This window comes from Narcine bancroftii, chromosome 1, assembly GCF_036971445.1.
Source record: "Narcine bancroftii isolate sNarBan1 chromosome 1, sNarBan1.hap1, whole genome shotgun sequence".
Classification (NCBI taxonomy): Eukaryota; Metazoa; Chordata; class Chondrichthyes; order Torpediniformes; family Narcinidae; genus Narcine; species Narcine bancroftii.
This window is the reverse complement of record NC_091469.1, coordinates 218,660,319-218,676,577: the sequence shown is the minus strand read 5'-3', so window position 1 is coordinate 218,676,577 and position 16,259 is coordinate 218,660,319. Positions and strand designations below refer to the sequence as shown.

The window sequence follows — 16,259 nt, the reverse complement described above, 5'->3', positions numbered from 1 at the left end:
TCAAATCTTTCCTGTTCATCTTAAATCGAAACCCTCTCCCAAACCTGAGAAAAACGCTATTATTTACTTTATCTATGCTTATCATGATGGTATAAACCTCTATAAATTTTTCCCCCCTTAGCCTCTGACATTTCAGGAGGGAAAGTCATGCTTTTCCAGCCTCTCCTTATAATTCAAGTTGATCAGTCCTGGTAGCATTTTCATCAATATTTTTTTTGCATCTTTTCCAGCTTAATGATATCATCCCTATAGCTGCCTGACCAAAACTACACACAATTCTCCAACTGTGGTCTCATTAGTGTTTTGTACAGTTGTAAGATGTGTTACGAGCCCAGAAGACTCAAAACCCAGCAACAATAGATATTCACCAGGACAAATGGTTACTTAAATAAAAGTTACTTTACATTATCTTTAAACATGAAAACAGAATCACACTTTAACTTATCACTATTGACTTAACGAACCTAACTTAACCCCCTTCTAATTCTAAGCGCACGTGTAATGTGTGTGTAAGTTCAGAAAAGTTCTTTGATTCACAGTCCAATCTCACTTCTCATTCACTGGTTGCAGGCAATTCTTGTACTGTGCACAGAATTTAACATTTATGAAGTTCACCAAGGCTTTGGTGCTTGAAAGGAAAATGGTTACCGCTGAGGAAGCTTCTTGTCGGTTTTCAGAGAGAGATTTATTGTACGCTGGACACCCACAACTGATTCTTTTTAATCAGCCACTTCAGTGTCTTGCTGACAAAACCTTCCCCCTCAGGGTTCTCCAGATAATAACTTCTTTCTTTCAGGTCACCACAGAGTTCCTTTAAGTTTCTATTATTCCAAGTGAAACATTAGGTAGCCAGTCCTCTCTTCTTGCATGAACCACAAGGGCTTGTACCTGGCTGAACTAAGCACTCACAATCTGTCTTCCATATGGGGTTTTCCACAAGCTTGTCAATTTATCCTGTTCCAGACCCAGTTGCTGCTGCTGACGGTAAAACTGCAGAACTGATCTCTGTCTGTCTCATAGAGAAAACCTGTTTTCCTCTCTCTGCTTGCAAAACCACATCACCTTCTTAGAACAGCAAGTTTCACTCCAGACAGTCTGTGGCTCTGACAAGTTCGTACATCTGTTGCCTTTTTGTGAACAACCATCCATTAGTGAAGTCTCTTGGGCACTCTCCAAAGTTTTTGCAAAAGCTTTGAGGCCAACATGTCTAGCATGAGCAGAGCTCCAGTATTTTAAATAAAATCTGTTTTAAAGTGTTTGTATGTGACCTACACTTAAAAAAAAAACCTTCCCCAATTTATTTCCCAAAAACATATCTATATACAATACAAACACAATCTAATCTGTCACACATGACATCCTTGTTATTGTATTCAATGAAGGCAAGTCTGCCAAACCTGATCCAGTCAATCTAAATGGCCCTTTTCATGCAACTGAGGGACCTATTAGCACAGGCAAGGTAGGCTGAAGGACCTACAGCATTTCTACACAGTATAATACTGACACCATGAACAAATTGTTTGCTAGTCCTAATGAATCTGGCATTTTTTTCTTGTTGCTGCTCCTGCAGGAGATGATTAGCTCTCAAACTAATTCAGCAATTAATTCCTTGCTTTTTTTTGAGTAATGCCATTGTGAATTTGTGTGCTAGTTTAACTCAGCACTATGCCCATTTTCAGTGAGCAATAAAGGTTTTTTGTCACTACATTACAGCTCTTGAATGGTCAGAATAGCTGCGTGCATTGTATTCCAATATACTAAGATCCTTCTTTGAAATGGAAGAACTGAATACGTAGACTTTCAGGGATTAGATGATCAGGGCCTGGCTGAGAAGCTATGTATTGGGTATAAAAAGACTTTAAAGTATTTAAGAATAAGGTAAAAAAACTGTGTAATTTTTGATTTTTCAAATCATTCTGGAATCAGGACATAAAAAAAACATATTTCTCTACTTTAGAAATGCACTTTTTTCTTTAATTATTTATTGTCCATCTCAAGCTGTTCTCTGGAGGTACAAAAAGGCGCTGGAGAAGCTTATCAGGTCATGCAGCGTTCTTTAGGTAACAAAAATAAATACCAACGTTTCAGTCCTGAGTCTGAGCATCAAGTGATGAGCACAGAGCAGGCAGATGCCTAGAACAAAAAGGTGGGGAGGAGGGAAAGAAGGTGCAGGGGAGGAGTATAGGCCAAATGGCAGGAGGTCATAAGTGGACAGGCACTAGGGCAGAAGAGACAAAAAAAATGAGGAGAGAGGGAGGGTATAGCTCTCTGAATGGAGAGGGGAGCTGGAAGACAGGAGAGAGAGAGAGAGAGAGAGAGAGAGAGAGAGCTGACAAAGACTGGACAAGTTGATGTTAATGCCATCTGGTTGGAGAGTGCATAGATGGAAATATTGGGTGTTGTTCCTTCAATTTGTGGATGGCCTTAGTTTAGAAGTGCACGAGACCACGGACAGACATGTTGGGGTCGGAATGGGTATGGAATTGAAATGGCTGGCCATTGACAGGTCTTCTCTCCAGCACTTTTATGTATTGAACTACAATCACTTTGCCTGAATACTTTCTTATTTAGCTCACGATAGAGCTAGATGCTTTCAACTGCTGCAGTCCTTTTATCATCACTCTTGTAATTGCAAACAATCTGTGCACAGCAGCGTGGCACAAAGGCAGCGTGGTCCAGAAAATAAACACACAAGCAAGGAGCACTTCATTTATGCTCGAGATGAGATAGGATGGGATTGTTTTCTCTGGAATAGAGGAGGTTAAGAGGAGACCTGATTAAGGTACATAAAATTATGAGGTGTTCAAGCAGTTAGATAGAAGGAAGCTTTTTCCCCAAAGCAGAGGTACCCAAACTCAAAGAACAAAGGTTAAGGGCAGGGAGTAAAAGGTTTAGAGGTGATTTGACATAATAGTTTTTGATCAGAGGCTTGAAAGAATCTGGGATGCCCTGCTGAGAAGATGGTACAGGCCGGGATCAGACAAGGTTCAGATCTGAAACAATGATTTACAATTTCTACCAAAGGATACTGCCTGACCTGCTGAGTTCCTCCAGCAATTCTTTGACGGCTCAATTTTCCAGTATTTGTAGATTTTATGTTTCCCTGTTTGCTTACCCTTCACTTCCTATGGATACCGCCTGACCCGTTGAGTTTCTCCAGCATGTTTGTGTACTGCACTCAACCCCAGCATCTGCAGAATTTCTTGTTTAATCACAAAAGACTATGGTCCAAGTTCAAGACTATGAGATACTGTTGAGAGATAGTTGATTGGTGACATGGTCATGATGGAACAAAAGGCCTGTTTTTTTGTTGTATGTCTATGAGCTATGAAATATAATTCTGTATTTATTTCAATTTTAAACTGTTGGAACTTTTTTGAATCATCCCAATGTGAATGTAGGTGATGATTGTAAAACAACCCGCCAAAATGTAGCCATTTATGTGAAAACTTTCCTTTAAGATTCTCTCATTTTATATTTGAGACCTACTTGCAGTGGTAAAGCTAACAAATTCATAACAAAGGTTGTAAAGACAGTATATTTTGAGAATGATCAAAATGACACATTCGCTGCAATCTGAGAAAGGAAATTTGGACAGGGAAATCCCACTGATTGATTACATATGGCATCAGAGATGCTAGGACTACAGAAATGGAATGTTTATAAATAATTTCTAAAAATTGTGCACTTCCACTCTTCCATATCAGGGATTTTCAAGTGGCCAAACATTTCAATTCTATGTCTGTGATAGTACAGACCTATCACCAATGTATATAGTATATAGTTACAGTATCTAGAGTGTAATGACTGTGCTTACAGCGATTGGCTGAGAGGTTAGCTACTGTCTGGGCCTTAAAGGGTTGTGTCTCTAGCCAGGTCAGATCATTTCGGACTGGTCGGCCACCTGTGAAGAGCTCCTGTCTTTTGCTAATAAAAGCCTTGGTTTGGATCAACAAGTCTTTGGTTCTTTCGACGAGCTCTACAATGTCCCACTTACATGTCTGTCCATGGCCTCATGTACTATCTCACCAAGATCACTCATAAATTGGAGGAAAAAAACCTGATTTTCCATATGGGTACTCTCCAACCAGATGGCATTCCATCGACTTCTCTAGTTTCCACGAGCCTACTGTCCATTCTCCCTCCTTTCCCTTTGTCTTCTTTCCTTAGCTCTCCACCCCCTTCCCCCTCTATTCAGAGAGCTAATCCTTCCTTCCCTTGCTTGCTACTGTGCCCTCCCTCCCTTATCCTGCATCCTGCATTTAGGACCTTGCTCCTCCTCCCCCCCTTCCTCCCTCCCATTTTGTTTGGAAGCTTGCTGACATTTTTTCATACCAATATCAAGGGCTCGAGAAACGTTGGTTATGTATCTTTACTCTCTGGCTTCTTCCGTCTAGCCATTGTCAAACTTCCTGATTAACCTTCCATGTAGGACCTTGTCAAAGACCTTACTAAAGTCCATGTAGTCAACATCTGCAGCCTTTCCCTCATCAACTTTCCTGGTAGGCTCCTCAAACAAAACCACCCACAAAGCCATGTTGACTATATCTAATCAGTTTCTGTCTATCCAAATAATTGTATATCTGATTTCTTAGAACACCTTCCAATAATTTACCTACTACTTACGTCAGGCTCACCTGCTTATAATTTCCAGAGTTACTTTTAGAGCCTTTTTTTAAACAACGGAACAACATGATCTATCCTCCAGAAACACACCCATGGCCAAGGAATTTTAAATATTTCTGTCAGAGCCCCTACAATTTCAAAGCTAGCCTCCAACATGGTCTGAGAGAATCATATTCGCTTCAAGACAGCAAGCACCTCCTCCTCTTTAATTGGTATAGGTTCCATGACCTCACTGCTTGTTTTTCATACTTCCCATGACTCTGTGCCAGTTTTCCGAGTAAATATTGATGCAGAAAACTCATTTAAGATATCCCCCCCCACCCATCTCTTTTGACTCCGATCTTCAAGAAGACCAATTTTGTCCCTTTCTATAATTTTGCTCTTAATATACCTGTAGAAACCATCAGGATTTTCCTTCCCATTGTCTACCAAAGCAACCTCATGTCTTCATTTAGCCTTCCTGATTTCTTTCTTGAGGTTTTTTTTTTGAATTTTTATACTCCTCAAATACATCATTTGTTCCACGTTACCAATACCTGCTATACACCTCTCTTCTTCCGAACCAGATCCACAATATCCCTCGAAAACCAAAGTTCACCCTGGCTCGATATCTTTAATACTGACAGCAACATAGACTGCACTGTCAAAATTTCACATTTGAAGGTCCTCCACTTTCCTATCACATACTTGCCTGAAACAATTTATCCCATCCAAGCATTCTAGATCTTTTCTCATTTTCCCAAAATTGGCCTTAATTTAGAATCTCAGCCCGAGTCTATGAAAAGTCGAGACCTTATCCTTCTCTATTTTTCTTTGGCTTGGCTTCGCGGACGAAGATTTATAAAGGGGGTAAATGTCCACGTCAGCTGCAGGCTCGTTTGTGGCTGACAAGTCCGATGCGGGGCAGGCAGACACGGTTGCAGCGGTTGCAGGGGAAAATTGGTTGGTTGGGGTTGGGTGTTGGGTTTTTCCTCCTTTGCCTTTTGTCAGTGAGGTTCTTCAAAGGAGGTTGCTGCCCGCCGAACTGTGAGGCGCCAAGATGCACGGTTTGAGGCGATATCAGCCCACTGGCGGTGGTCAATGTGGCAGGCACCAAGAGATTTCTTTAGGCAGTCCTTGTACCTCTTCTTTGGTGCACCTCTGTCACGGTGGCCAGTGGAGAGCTCGCCATATAACACGATCTTGGGAAGGCGATGGTCCTCCATTCTGGAGACGTGACCCACCCAGCGCAGCTGGATCTTCAGCAGCGTGGACTCGATGCTGTCGACCTCTGTCATCTCGAGTACTTCGACGTTAGGGATGAAGGCGCTCCAATGAATGTTGAGGATGGAGCGGAGACAACACTGGTGGAAGCGTTCTAGGAGCCGTAGGTGATGCCGGTAGAGGACCCATGATTCGGAGTCGAACAGGAGTGTGGGTATGACAACGGCTCTGTATACGCTTATCTTTGTGAGGTTTTTCAGTTGGTTGTTTTTCCAGACTCTTTTGTGTAGTCTTCCAAAGGTGCTCCAAGAAAAGTGCAGAGAACAAAACAAAGGACTCTGCATCACCTTTGTTGACCTCACCAAAGCCTTCGATACCGTGAGCAGGAAAGGGCTTTGGCAAATACTAGAGCGCATCGGATGCCCCCCAAAGTTCCTTAACATGGTTATCAAACTGCACGAAAACCAACAAGGTCGGGTCAGATACAGCAATGAGCTCGCTGAACCCTTCTCCATTAACAATGGCGTGAAGCAAGGCTGTGTTCTCGCACCAACCCTCTTCAATCTTCTTCAGCATGATGCTGAACCAAGCCATGAAAGACCTCACAAATGAAGACGCTGTTTACATCCGGTACCGCACGGATGGCAGTCTCTTCAATCTGAGGCGCCTGCAAGCTCACACCAAGACACAAGAGAAACTTGTCCGCGAACTACTCTTTGCAGACAATGCTGCTTTAGTTGCCCATTCAGAGCCAGCTCTTCAGCGGTTGACGTCCTGTTTTGCGGAAACTGCCAAAATGTTTGGCCTGGAAGTCAGCCTGAAGAAAACTGAGGTCCTCCATCAGCCAGCTCCCCACCATGACTACCAGCCCCCCCCCACATCTCCATCGGGCAAACAAAACTCAAAACGGTCAACTTGTTTACCTATCTCGGCTGCACCATTTCATCAGATGCAAGGATCGACAACGAGATAGATAACAGACTCCTTCTCTATAGTTAACTTGAAATTAATGGCATTATGCTCACTGAACACAATGTGTTCCCCTACACATACTTCTGTCACTTGTCCTGTCTCGTTCTCTTATAGGAGATCCAGTATTGCTCACTCTCTAGTTGGTAGCTCTATATATTGATTTTAAAAGCTTTCCTGAACACATTTGACACACAGTGCCTACTAAAATCCATGAAAATGGTGAAGACCCTGTGATATCTGCCCTGAGGCTGGTGTCAGACCATCTTTCAGGAGGGTGAACTCTCACAAGCCATCAGGCCCTGACGGCGTACCTGGCAAGGTAGTCATTGCTACAGTCAGAGGTTTCCACCTGCTTCAAAAGGGCATCAATCATCCCAGTGCCCAAGAATAGTGCGAGCTGCCTCAATGACTATCTCTAATAGCACAAACATCTCCTGCAATGAAAGGTTTTGAGAGGTTGGTCCTGGTCAGAATTTATGTGTACCTAAACACACACTTATAGCAAAGGTCTGGACCCACTACAATTCTCCACAGCAGATGCAATGTCACTGGTTCTCCACTCAGATCCGGATCATGTGGAAAACAGCAACTAATACATATGGCTGGCTTCATAGACTACAGCTCTGATTTCAACACCATTATTTCCTCAGTGCTGGTCAACAAGCACCAAACCCTGGCCTCTACACCCCACTTCCCCCCCACCACCCCGCAACTGGATCCTTGACTTCCTCATTGGAAAACCAGTCAGTATGAAATGGTAAAAATGCCTCCTCCTTACTGACTATGAACATAGGCACACCTCAAGGATGCATGCTTAGTCCATTGCTCTACTTATTATACACCCATAACTGTGGGGCCAGGCATAATTACAATGCTATCTCCAAGTTTGCCAATGACACAACAATCACAAACAGAAGAATCACAAATGACAATGAGGAAGTGTACAGGAGGGAGATAAATCAGCTTGTTGAATGATGTAATAAAAACAACATTGCACTCAATCTCAGCAAAAGCAAGGAAATATCTGTGGACTTCAGGAGGAAGTCAGGAGAACACGAAACAGTCCTTATCAAGGGCTCAGTAGTGGAAAGTGTCAAATTCCTGGGTATCAACATCTCCGAGGATCTGTCCTGGAGCTTCCATGTTGATGCAATCATGAAGAAGGCTATGCTTTGTGAGGTGTTTGAGGAGATTTGGTATGTTACAGAAGACACTCTAAACAGGTGCACCGTGGCAAGCATTCTGGCTGGTTGCATCATTGTCTGGTATGGAGGTGCCAAAGCTCAGGACAAGAAAAAATGGTTGTTAACTCAGCTTACGACAGGCACCAGACTTCACTCCATCAAGGACACCTGCAAGAGGCAGTGTCTTAAGAAATCAGCTTCTATCCTCAAGGATCCCCACTACACAGGCCATGCCATCTTCACTCTGCTACCATCAGAAAAAAGGTAAAGGAGCCTAAATGCAAGTACTCAGTGGCACAAGTTCAGCTTCCTCCCCACTACCACCAGATTCCTGAAAGATCAATGAACCAGACACTGCCTTACTTTGACCTTTCATGCACTATTTTTATTTATTGCCATAAAGTGGTTCATATGAATGTTTACACTGTGATGCAGCCACAAAACAACAAATTTTGTGACTCGTTCATGACAATAAATTCTGATTCTGAACTCCATGCCATTTAGCCCTTTTACAGTATGGGAGTCCTAGTCAATGTGTGGAAAATTAAAACCTCCTGCTATCACAATTTTATATTTCCTGCAGCTGTTTGCCATTTCTCTTCATATTTGCTCCTCCAATTCTTGTTAACTATTGGGCAGTCAATAATACAACCCCATGAGTGTGGTCATGCTTTCCCGTTCCTTAGCTCCACCCATATAGCCTCAGTAGATGAGTCTTCTGGGCTGTCCCACCTGAGTGTGGCTGTGAAATTTTACCTGACTAGCAATGCCAACTCCTCCCCTTTCATTTCACCACCTCCCTCCCAACCCCGGCTCTATCGTGACTAAAGCAATGGAAGCCTGGAACACTGAGCTGCCAGTCCTGCCCCTCTTGAAATCACGTTTCACTCATGGCCACAATGTCATAATTCCACATGCCAATCCACGCTCTAAGCTCATCTGCCTTTCCTACAATACCTTTTGGTATTGAAATAGTTTCACCTGAGAACATTTCCACCACTTACAACCTGTTGACTTCTAACGTTCTATGAAATTTTCACATAATCTTTTCCTCCTCCACTCCTCTCTCTGTTCTGGCACTCTGGTTCCCCTCTCCCTGCAAATCTAGCTTAAATCCCTGGAGCAGCACTAGCAAACCTTCCCACAAGGATGTTAGTCCCCTTCCAGTTTAGGTGCAAACTGTCCCGTTGGAACAGGTCCCACCTTCCCTGGAAAAGAGTGCAATGATCTAGAAACCTGAAGCTTTGTACTATGTCTTTAGCCACGTGTTAAGCTGCATTATCCTCCTATTTCTAACCTCACAAGCACATGGCATGGGTAGCAGTCCTGAGATCACAACCCTGGAGGTTAACCTAGCGCCTAACTCCATGAACTCTCCTTACAGGACCTCTTCACCCTTCCTAGTCATGTCATTGGTCCCCACATGAACCACAACATCTTGCTGCTCACCCTCCCTCCTGAGAATGCTGTAAACTCACTCTGAGAATCACAGACCCTGGCACCAGGGAAGCAACATCCCATCCAGTATGCTCAGTCCCTTCCACAGATGTGATACTCTTTACTGTCATTATGCTGATAGACCAGCCAATGAACCATGACTAGCATCGACCGTAATACAAAATAGAATACAATGCAGTAAAGACATACAATAAAAACACACAATATACCATGTACAATAAAACCACAATATTCTAAAATAAATTGTTTAAAAAAAACTGATTCTGAAATATAAATGCAGCACTGCTCAACACTGTGAATTGGTATTTAACATTATTACGGCTTCATGAGAAAAAAAATCTCTTTTTAAGTCTAGTAGTTCTCGAGTGAAAGCTCCTATAACGTCTGCCCGATGGAGGAGAGTAAATAGTTCATGGTTAGGGTGTATTGCATCTTTAATGATATTTCTCACCCTGTCCAAACATCATCTCCTATAGATAGAGTCAATGGTAGGCAATTGCACTCCAACAATCCGTTGGGCAGTTTTCACTACCTGCTGGAGTGTATAGAATAATTCCCGTACCATGCCGAAATACTCTATGTCAGCACAGCTATAGAAATTCAATAGCACTCTGGGGCTGAGATGTAACTTCCGCGTACATCTCAAAAAATAAAGACCTTGTTGTGCCTTTTTGATTAATGTTGATGAATTCAAAGACCAAATCAGATCATCAGAGATATGGAATTTGCAGCTCTGTAACTGCTCCTTTGAGGTAAATCGAGAAGTTTGTGTGGCTTCCTGCTGGTCTAAAATCCACAATCAACCCTTTTTCTTTTGGATATTAAAAAAAAATGTTCTCAGCACACCACAAGGCCAGGTGCTAAACCTCACCTTTATAGGCTATTTCATCGTGCCCTGTGTTCAGGCCTACTACCGTGGTGTCATCTGTGAACTTTATAATGAAGTTTGAGTTGTACATAGGAACGCAGTCAGAAGTAAAGATGGAGTACAAGAGGGGGCTCAGCACACAACCCTGGAGCAATCCAGTGTTCATGAAGATACTGGAGAAGAAAATGTTGTCCAACTTAACAGACTGGGGTCTGTTAGTAAGGAAATCCAGAATCTAATTACAAAGGGATGAGCTGCTACCATACGAACAGCTTTGATGGTACAACAGCGTTGAAAGCCGAACTATAATCAATAAATAGTAATTTTACAAAAGAGTTCTGTCTATCCAAGTGAGTCATAGTAGAGTGTAGCACTGATGAAATGGCATCCTCTGTTGACCTATTAGGATGGGAGGTAAATGGATGTTGATTCATACTGGCAAGCAAATAAGATATCAAATGAGATAATCTATCCCCCTAACTATGGAATTCCCTCTTCTCCTCCCTTCCCTTCTTAGCCAAAGAACCAGACTCTGTGCCAGAGACCTGATCACCATGGCTTGTCCCTGGTAGGTGATTCCCCTCCAACAGTATGCAAATTGGAATACTTGTTATTGAGGGAAATGACCATGGGGGTACTACCTTCCTGTTCCCTTTACCTCTTCTGACTGTCACCCAATTACCTTCTTCCTGCCTTTGAGGTGTAATTGCATCCCTGTAACTCTTATCTATCACCCCCTCAGCCTCCCAAATTTTTACATGCAAGATCTTATCTGACCTTAGCATATGTGAAAGAAGCCAAGCCCTCAGCCTTTGCTTGCCGAAGCCTCAAATAACCACTCCTACATTGCGGCACTCAGACACTGACCACTCCATTTGAGCTTCCCCTCTTTTTATTTATTTGTAGTGCTCACTCCCACCAATCACCGTTCTGATCCAGAGCCCTGTCGGTAAGGACTACAGTCAAGAATTCTTCCACCGCTGGGCATTGAGGGGCTGAGATTGGTGGAGAAGACCTCAAATAATAGAAGTGGCAATGGTGGTATAGATGGTCAACTCTGCAATGTACAATTACAGAATGTACAAACAAGTAAGACACTATGAATATGTAAGGACTGAACTGTTTTCCTTTGTATGTGTGATATATTATGCCATCCATAATATTTAGGACAGAGACAATTTAAAAAAAAACTTTATTATTCTCCTGTTCTCTATAGTTTTATATTTATAATCAAACAATTAAAGTGCACATTCCAAATTTTATTAAAGGGTATTTGTGGACATTTTAATTTGACCATGTAGAAATTACAGCAGTTTTTATACATTGTCCCCTCATTTCATGGCACACTACTTTGTTGAATATCCCTTGCATGCAATGACTGCTTGAAGTCTGTGATTCACAGACATCACCAGGTGCTGAGTATCTTCTCTGGCGATGCTCTGTCAGGGCTCTGATGAAGCCATCTTCAGCTCCTGCTTGTTTTGGAGGCTTGTCCCCTTAAGTTTTCTCTTCAGAAAATGGAAGGCACGTTCAATTGGATTTAGATCTTGTTACTGACTTGGCCATTCAAGAATTTTCCAATTTTTAGCTTTGAAAAACTCCTTTGTTTTAGCAGTATGTTTGGGATCATTTTCTTTCTGTAGGATGAAGCATCATCTAATGAGTTTGGAGGCATTTGCTCGAACTTTCTATGCACCTTGGAATTTATTTTGCTACTGGCATCAGCAGTTACATCATCAAAGAAGATAAGTCCACCAGTACCTGTGGCGGACATACATGCCCAGGCCATAACACCCCAATCCACCATGTTTCACAGATGAGGTGGTATGCTTTGGATCTTGGGCAGACCTTTTACATCTCCACACTTAGCTCCTGCCATCTCTCTGATACAGGATAATCTTGGTCTCATCTGTCCACAAACCTTTTTCCAGAATTCTGCAGGCTCTTATAAATACTTCTTGGCAAACAGTAATCTGGCCATCCTGTTCCTTTGGCTAACTTGTGGTTTGCATCTTGCAGGGCAGACTGTGCATTTCTGTTCCTGAAAATGTTTTTGTTCTGTCGGAGAGGCATTTGGCGATTTTTCTTCATTATGATGAGAATTAACATGTACCTAACCAAAGATCTGGACCAAATGCAATTCGCCTATTGGCACAATCACTCCACAACAGATGTAAAATTGCTGCCTCCCCACTCAGCTCTGGAACATCTCAAAAACAGCAATTCATGCATATGGCTGCTCTTCATCAACTACAGCTCAACCTTCAATACCATTATTCCCTCATTGTTGGTCAAGAAGCTACAAACACTGTAACCAACTCTACAACTGGATCCTTGCCTTTCTCATTGGAAAATCAGTCAGTATGAATTGAAAACCTCAACACAGGCGCACCCCAAGGATGCTGGCTTAGCAATTTCTCTACTCATTAGACACCCACGACTGTGTGGCCAGACACAATTCCAATGCTATCTACGTTTGCCGATGTCACCACAGTCGGCAGAATCACAATCACCAATGAGAAAGTGTACAGGAGGGAGAAAGGACAGCTTCTTCTCCACTGCCATCAGATTCCTGAATGATCAATGAACCAAAGACTGTACAGGTGGGTTAACTGGGCAATTTACCCAGTTAGCTACCTGGGAATTGTGAGGTATCAAAAGGTCAGACAGGGAAGGGCTGGTCAAAATCGACTGGGCTCTGAGATTTGGGTGGGGGTGTGGGTACTCTTGGAGCCTGGCCATTCACCCGCCAATCTCCTCCTGAAGGTGTGAAAGCACAAATGACTTACCTGGTAAGCTTTGTGATGTCAACGCCTGCTTGTGTGCATCACATAGGGTTCACGTTGACCTAATAATTCTGTGTGCACAACTGGCCTCATGAGGGATGGCCAGAGACCATCAGCGCAGATGCCTATCTGGGTCAGGATTATAGCAGAACAAATATTTTATCATCTTAAGCCACTTATCATGTTACTCCCCATGGTAAATTCAAGAGTCAATGTGCAGTGACGCAAGTTCACAGTTAATAATGTTGCCAAGTGGCCACTCAGATTCAGTGAATGGTGAGACATTCAACTTTTTGTTTGGGGGCACAGGCACAGAGTGCTTTGTACAGTATTCTCTGAGCCTTGTTCTTTACACAGTTATGTTCATTTTATCATCATGGTTAGTAAGCTCTTATTAAGACTATGCTATGGATTTTTAAAGTCATGACCCCAGTCTGCGGATGGTTGGCGATGTCAATGTATTGTTTGATGAGGTGGCAGATGTGGATAGATTATTCTTCCACTGTTTCCAAACCACAGAAATGTAATGAAGAGAGGCAGTCATCCTTTCTCAGTAGGACCACTATGCATTCAGCTGGTTACAGGATATTTAATCCTTTTTTTTGCAAAATAACATAGTCACACATTTCACCCAATCCTTGCATTCCAACACTGCTTGGGGTTGCACCACATTAAGTCCAAAGGTCATGACAATTTATTGCACATTCTATGTCGGTTTAAACCAGGCAAAAATGTTCAACGTAAAATATGAAGTGAATGTGTATGAAAATCAGGCAGCTGGAAACTGATATTCTGTCTTATTTATGACAGTAAAAAAGCTTAGTCTTGTAGTGAGGTTTTCATGTTGTTTTCATCGTATCCTGCCGATATGTTTTATAAGCCCTGGTTAAAGAGTAAAGCTCGACTTCCTGTGAGAGTGCAACGCGTCACTCGCAATGTCATCACTGGGGGCTGGACTCCCCTTAAAATGCCTGGTTGTCGATTTACCAGGTAAGTAAGGCTGCGGTGTGAGAGGCCTGGGAGGTGGCTTACCCGGGTCCCAGGCGGGTTGCCAAAATTCAGCGATGTGAAAAGATCTACTGCCTTACTTTTTGTGCACTACTATTTTCATAATATATGAGTTTTGTACGACGGTTCATAATATGAAGGTTTGCACTGTGATGTTGATGCAAAAAGGTGAATTTTGTGACTTGTTCATGACAATAAATTCTGATTCTGAGTTCTTCTGTCATCAGCAATGGAGATCTTCCTTGGCTTCCTAGTCCCTTTGCAATTACTGAGCTCACCAGTGTGCTCTTTCTTTGAAATGATGTTGATTTTGGCCATCTTAAAATTTGGTTCATGGTGATCAAAAGCTTTGAAGCAAGTCTAACTCTTTTATACCTGCACCAATTAAGCAATTGAACATACCTTCACATCTGTGAAGCTAAATGTCCCAAATATTATGATGCCCTGAAATGGGGGGGACTATGTATAAAAATAGCAGCAATTTCCACATGGTCAAAGCAAAATGTAAACAAATAACATTTAATAAAATCTGAAATGTGCATTTTAATTAGATTTGAATTATTTGATGATAAATTTATAGCAGTGGAGCACAGGAGAAAACAAATGGAAAAAAAATGTGTCTTTGACCCAGATATTATGGAGGGTGTGTGTGTATACAAATGTGAAAAGACCTTGTACTGTACATGTGTTTTATATTGTAAATAAATTTACTTTGAAATTTTAAAAATATGATAATACGCCTGGAAATTTTGTCACACACAATATCAAACATTCAAGTGATGGAAGCTCAAGAAACAGTCCAATTCCTGAGCTAAATTTACACCTGAAGAATGGATGATAAACTATACCAAATGATAGTTGGAATGAAAACAACACAATTAGATAATTTTGGTTGTCCCATTTATATGGTACAACTCCAGCAAAAGTCAACATATTAAAAGATTATTGAAGTCTTTTGTTATTGTTTAAATCATTAAGAATGGATTGCTTTTATAAATGTTAAATTTGACTGAACGTCAAGCATTTGATGACAATCTCTTCTATTAGAGCTGGTTATGCTTCCCAATTGTTGGTTAATACTTACATTTCTTTACACCAGAACTATCAGATATAACATTTGTTTAAACAAAGATGTGCGGCTCTTTGTAATGCTTGCAAACACGTCAGTGGTGGGTGGGGTGGGGATGGGAATACAGAAAGAGGAGAAGTTGATGTTGGATTGACGCAAATATGTATACTCATGTAAAAACAGGAAGTGGCTAATTATTTTACCAACTCACATAAATAGCTACTTCACCTAATTCTAGCCCTGACAAAAACTGTCTACAACCTACATAAAGTCATAATGAGGTCTGACCAAAACTTTATATTCAACACCAAAATGATAGTACATGTTTCAAATACCAGGCTCTGCTATATCATAGAAATTCTTTAAATATGAAAAATAAAGGCTTATGTACTCCAACATATTTCTGATATTTGGTTCACACATTCAACTTTATGGATATGAAGATGAATGAAAATCTGACAACTATGCCCAGTGGTCAAATGAAAATGACACAACTTTGCAATTGGGTTAGTCATTCACTGGTGACATGCCATACTTACACATCGCCATATACCGTGCCATAGACTTCTTGCATGGTCCAGTTATAGCCCCCTCGTAGGATAATGACGTGCAGGGCCACGACAAAGGCAGGTAACCCCCAGCTCAGGGCGAAGAACAGCAAGTATCGCCGATCTGTGTGTTCATCGTTCATCACAAGTACCTGCCAGAAGTTGACAGACTAAAGGGGAATAAAGAAATAATCAGTTAGCGAACTGGATCAAGGATTATGAAGCTCCAGTTTGATTTAATTTACATTAAGTAGTTCCAGTAGAGTGACTGTAATCACAACAAAAATTATTTGCAACAATTGTCCAGAGTAGCTGTAGCTCGTCCATCAAAGCTGCGGTATATGTCCATCTTACTTAGTTGCCGAGATAAATCTGCATTTTTCCCAGATTTTCCCTTTACACTAACAGCACAAATATCTTACTGAGTCAGGTCTACCATTAAAGACATTTAAAAGATAAAGAAGTAAAATGTAGAAGGATATGGTACAAAAGGGGCAATGAGATTAGTGTAGATGAGCAAAACAGTACATGTGGACA

At 41.7% G+C, this 16,259-nt stretch overlaps 1 protein-coding gene across 1 annotated transcript in view; it reads right to left on the bottom strand.

Annotated features, from left to right (window-relative positions):
• Positions 1-16,259, bottom strand: part of adgrv1 (adhesion G protein-coupled receptor V1) — a 537,083-nt gene that overhangs the window by 98,816 nt on the left and 422,008 nt on the right. Inside the window, exon 86 of the mRNA XM_069918000.1 lies at positions 15,714-15,892. Within this exon, the coding sequence (XP_069774101.1) occupies positions 15,714-15,892 (179 nt within the window). The remainder of the gene's footprint in view (positions 1-15,713; positions 15,893-16,259) is intronic.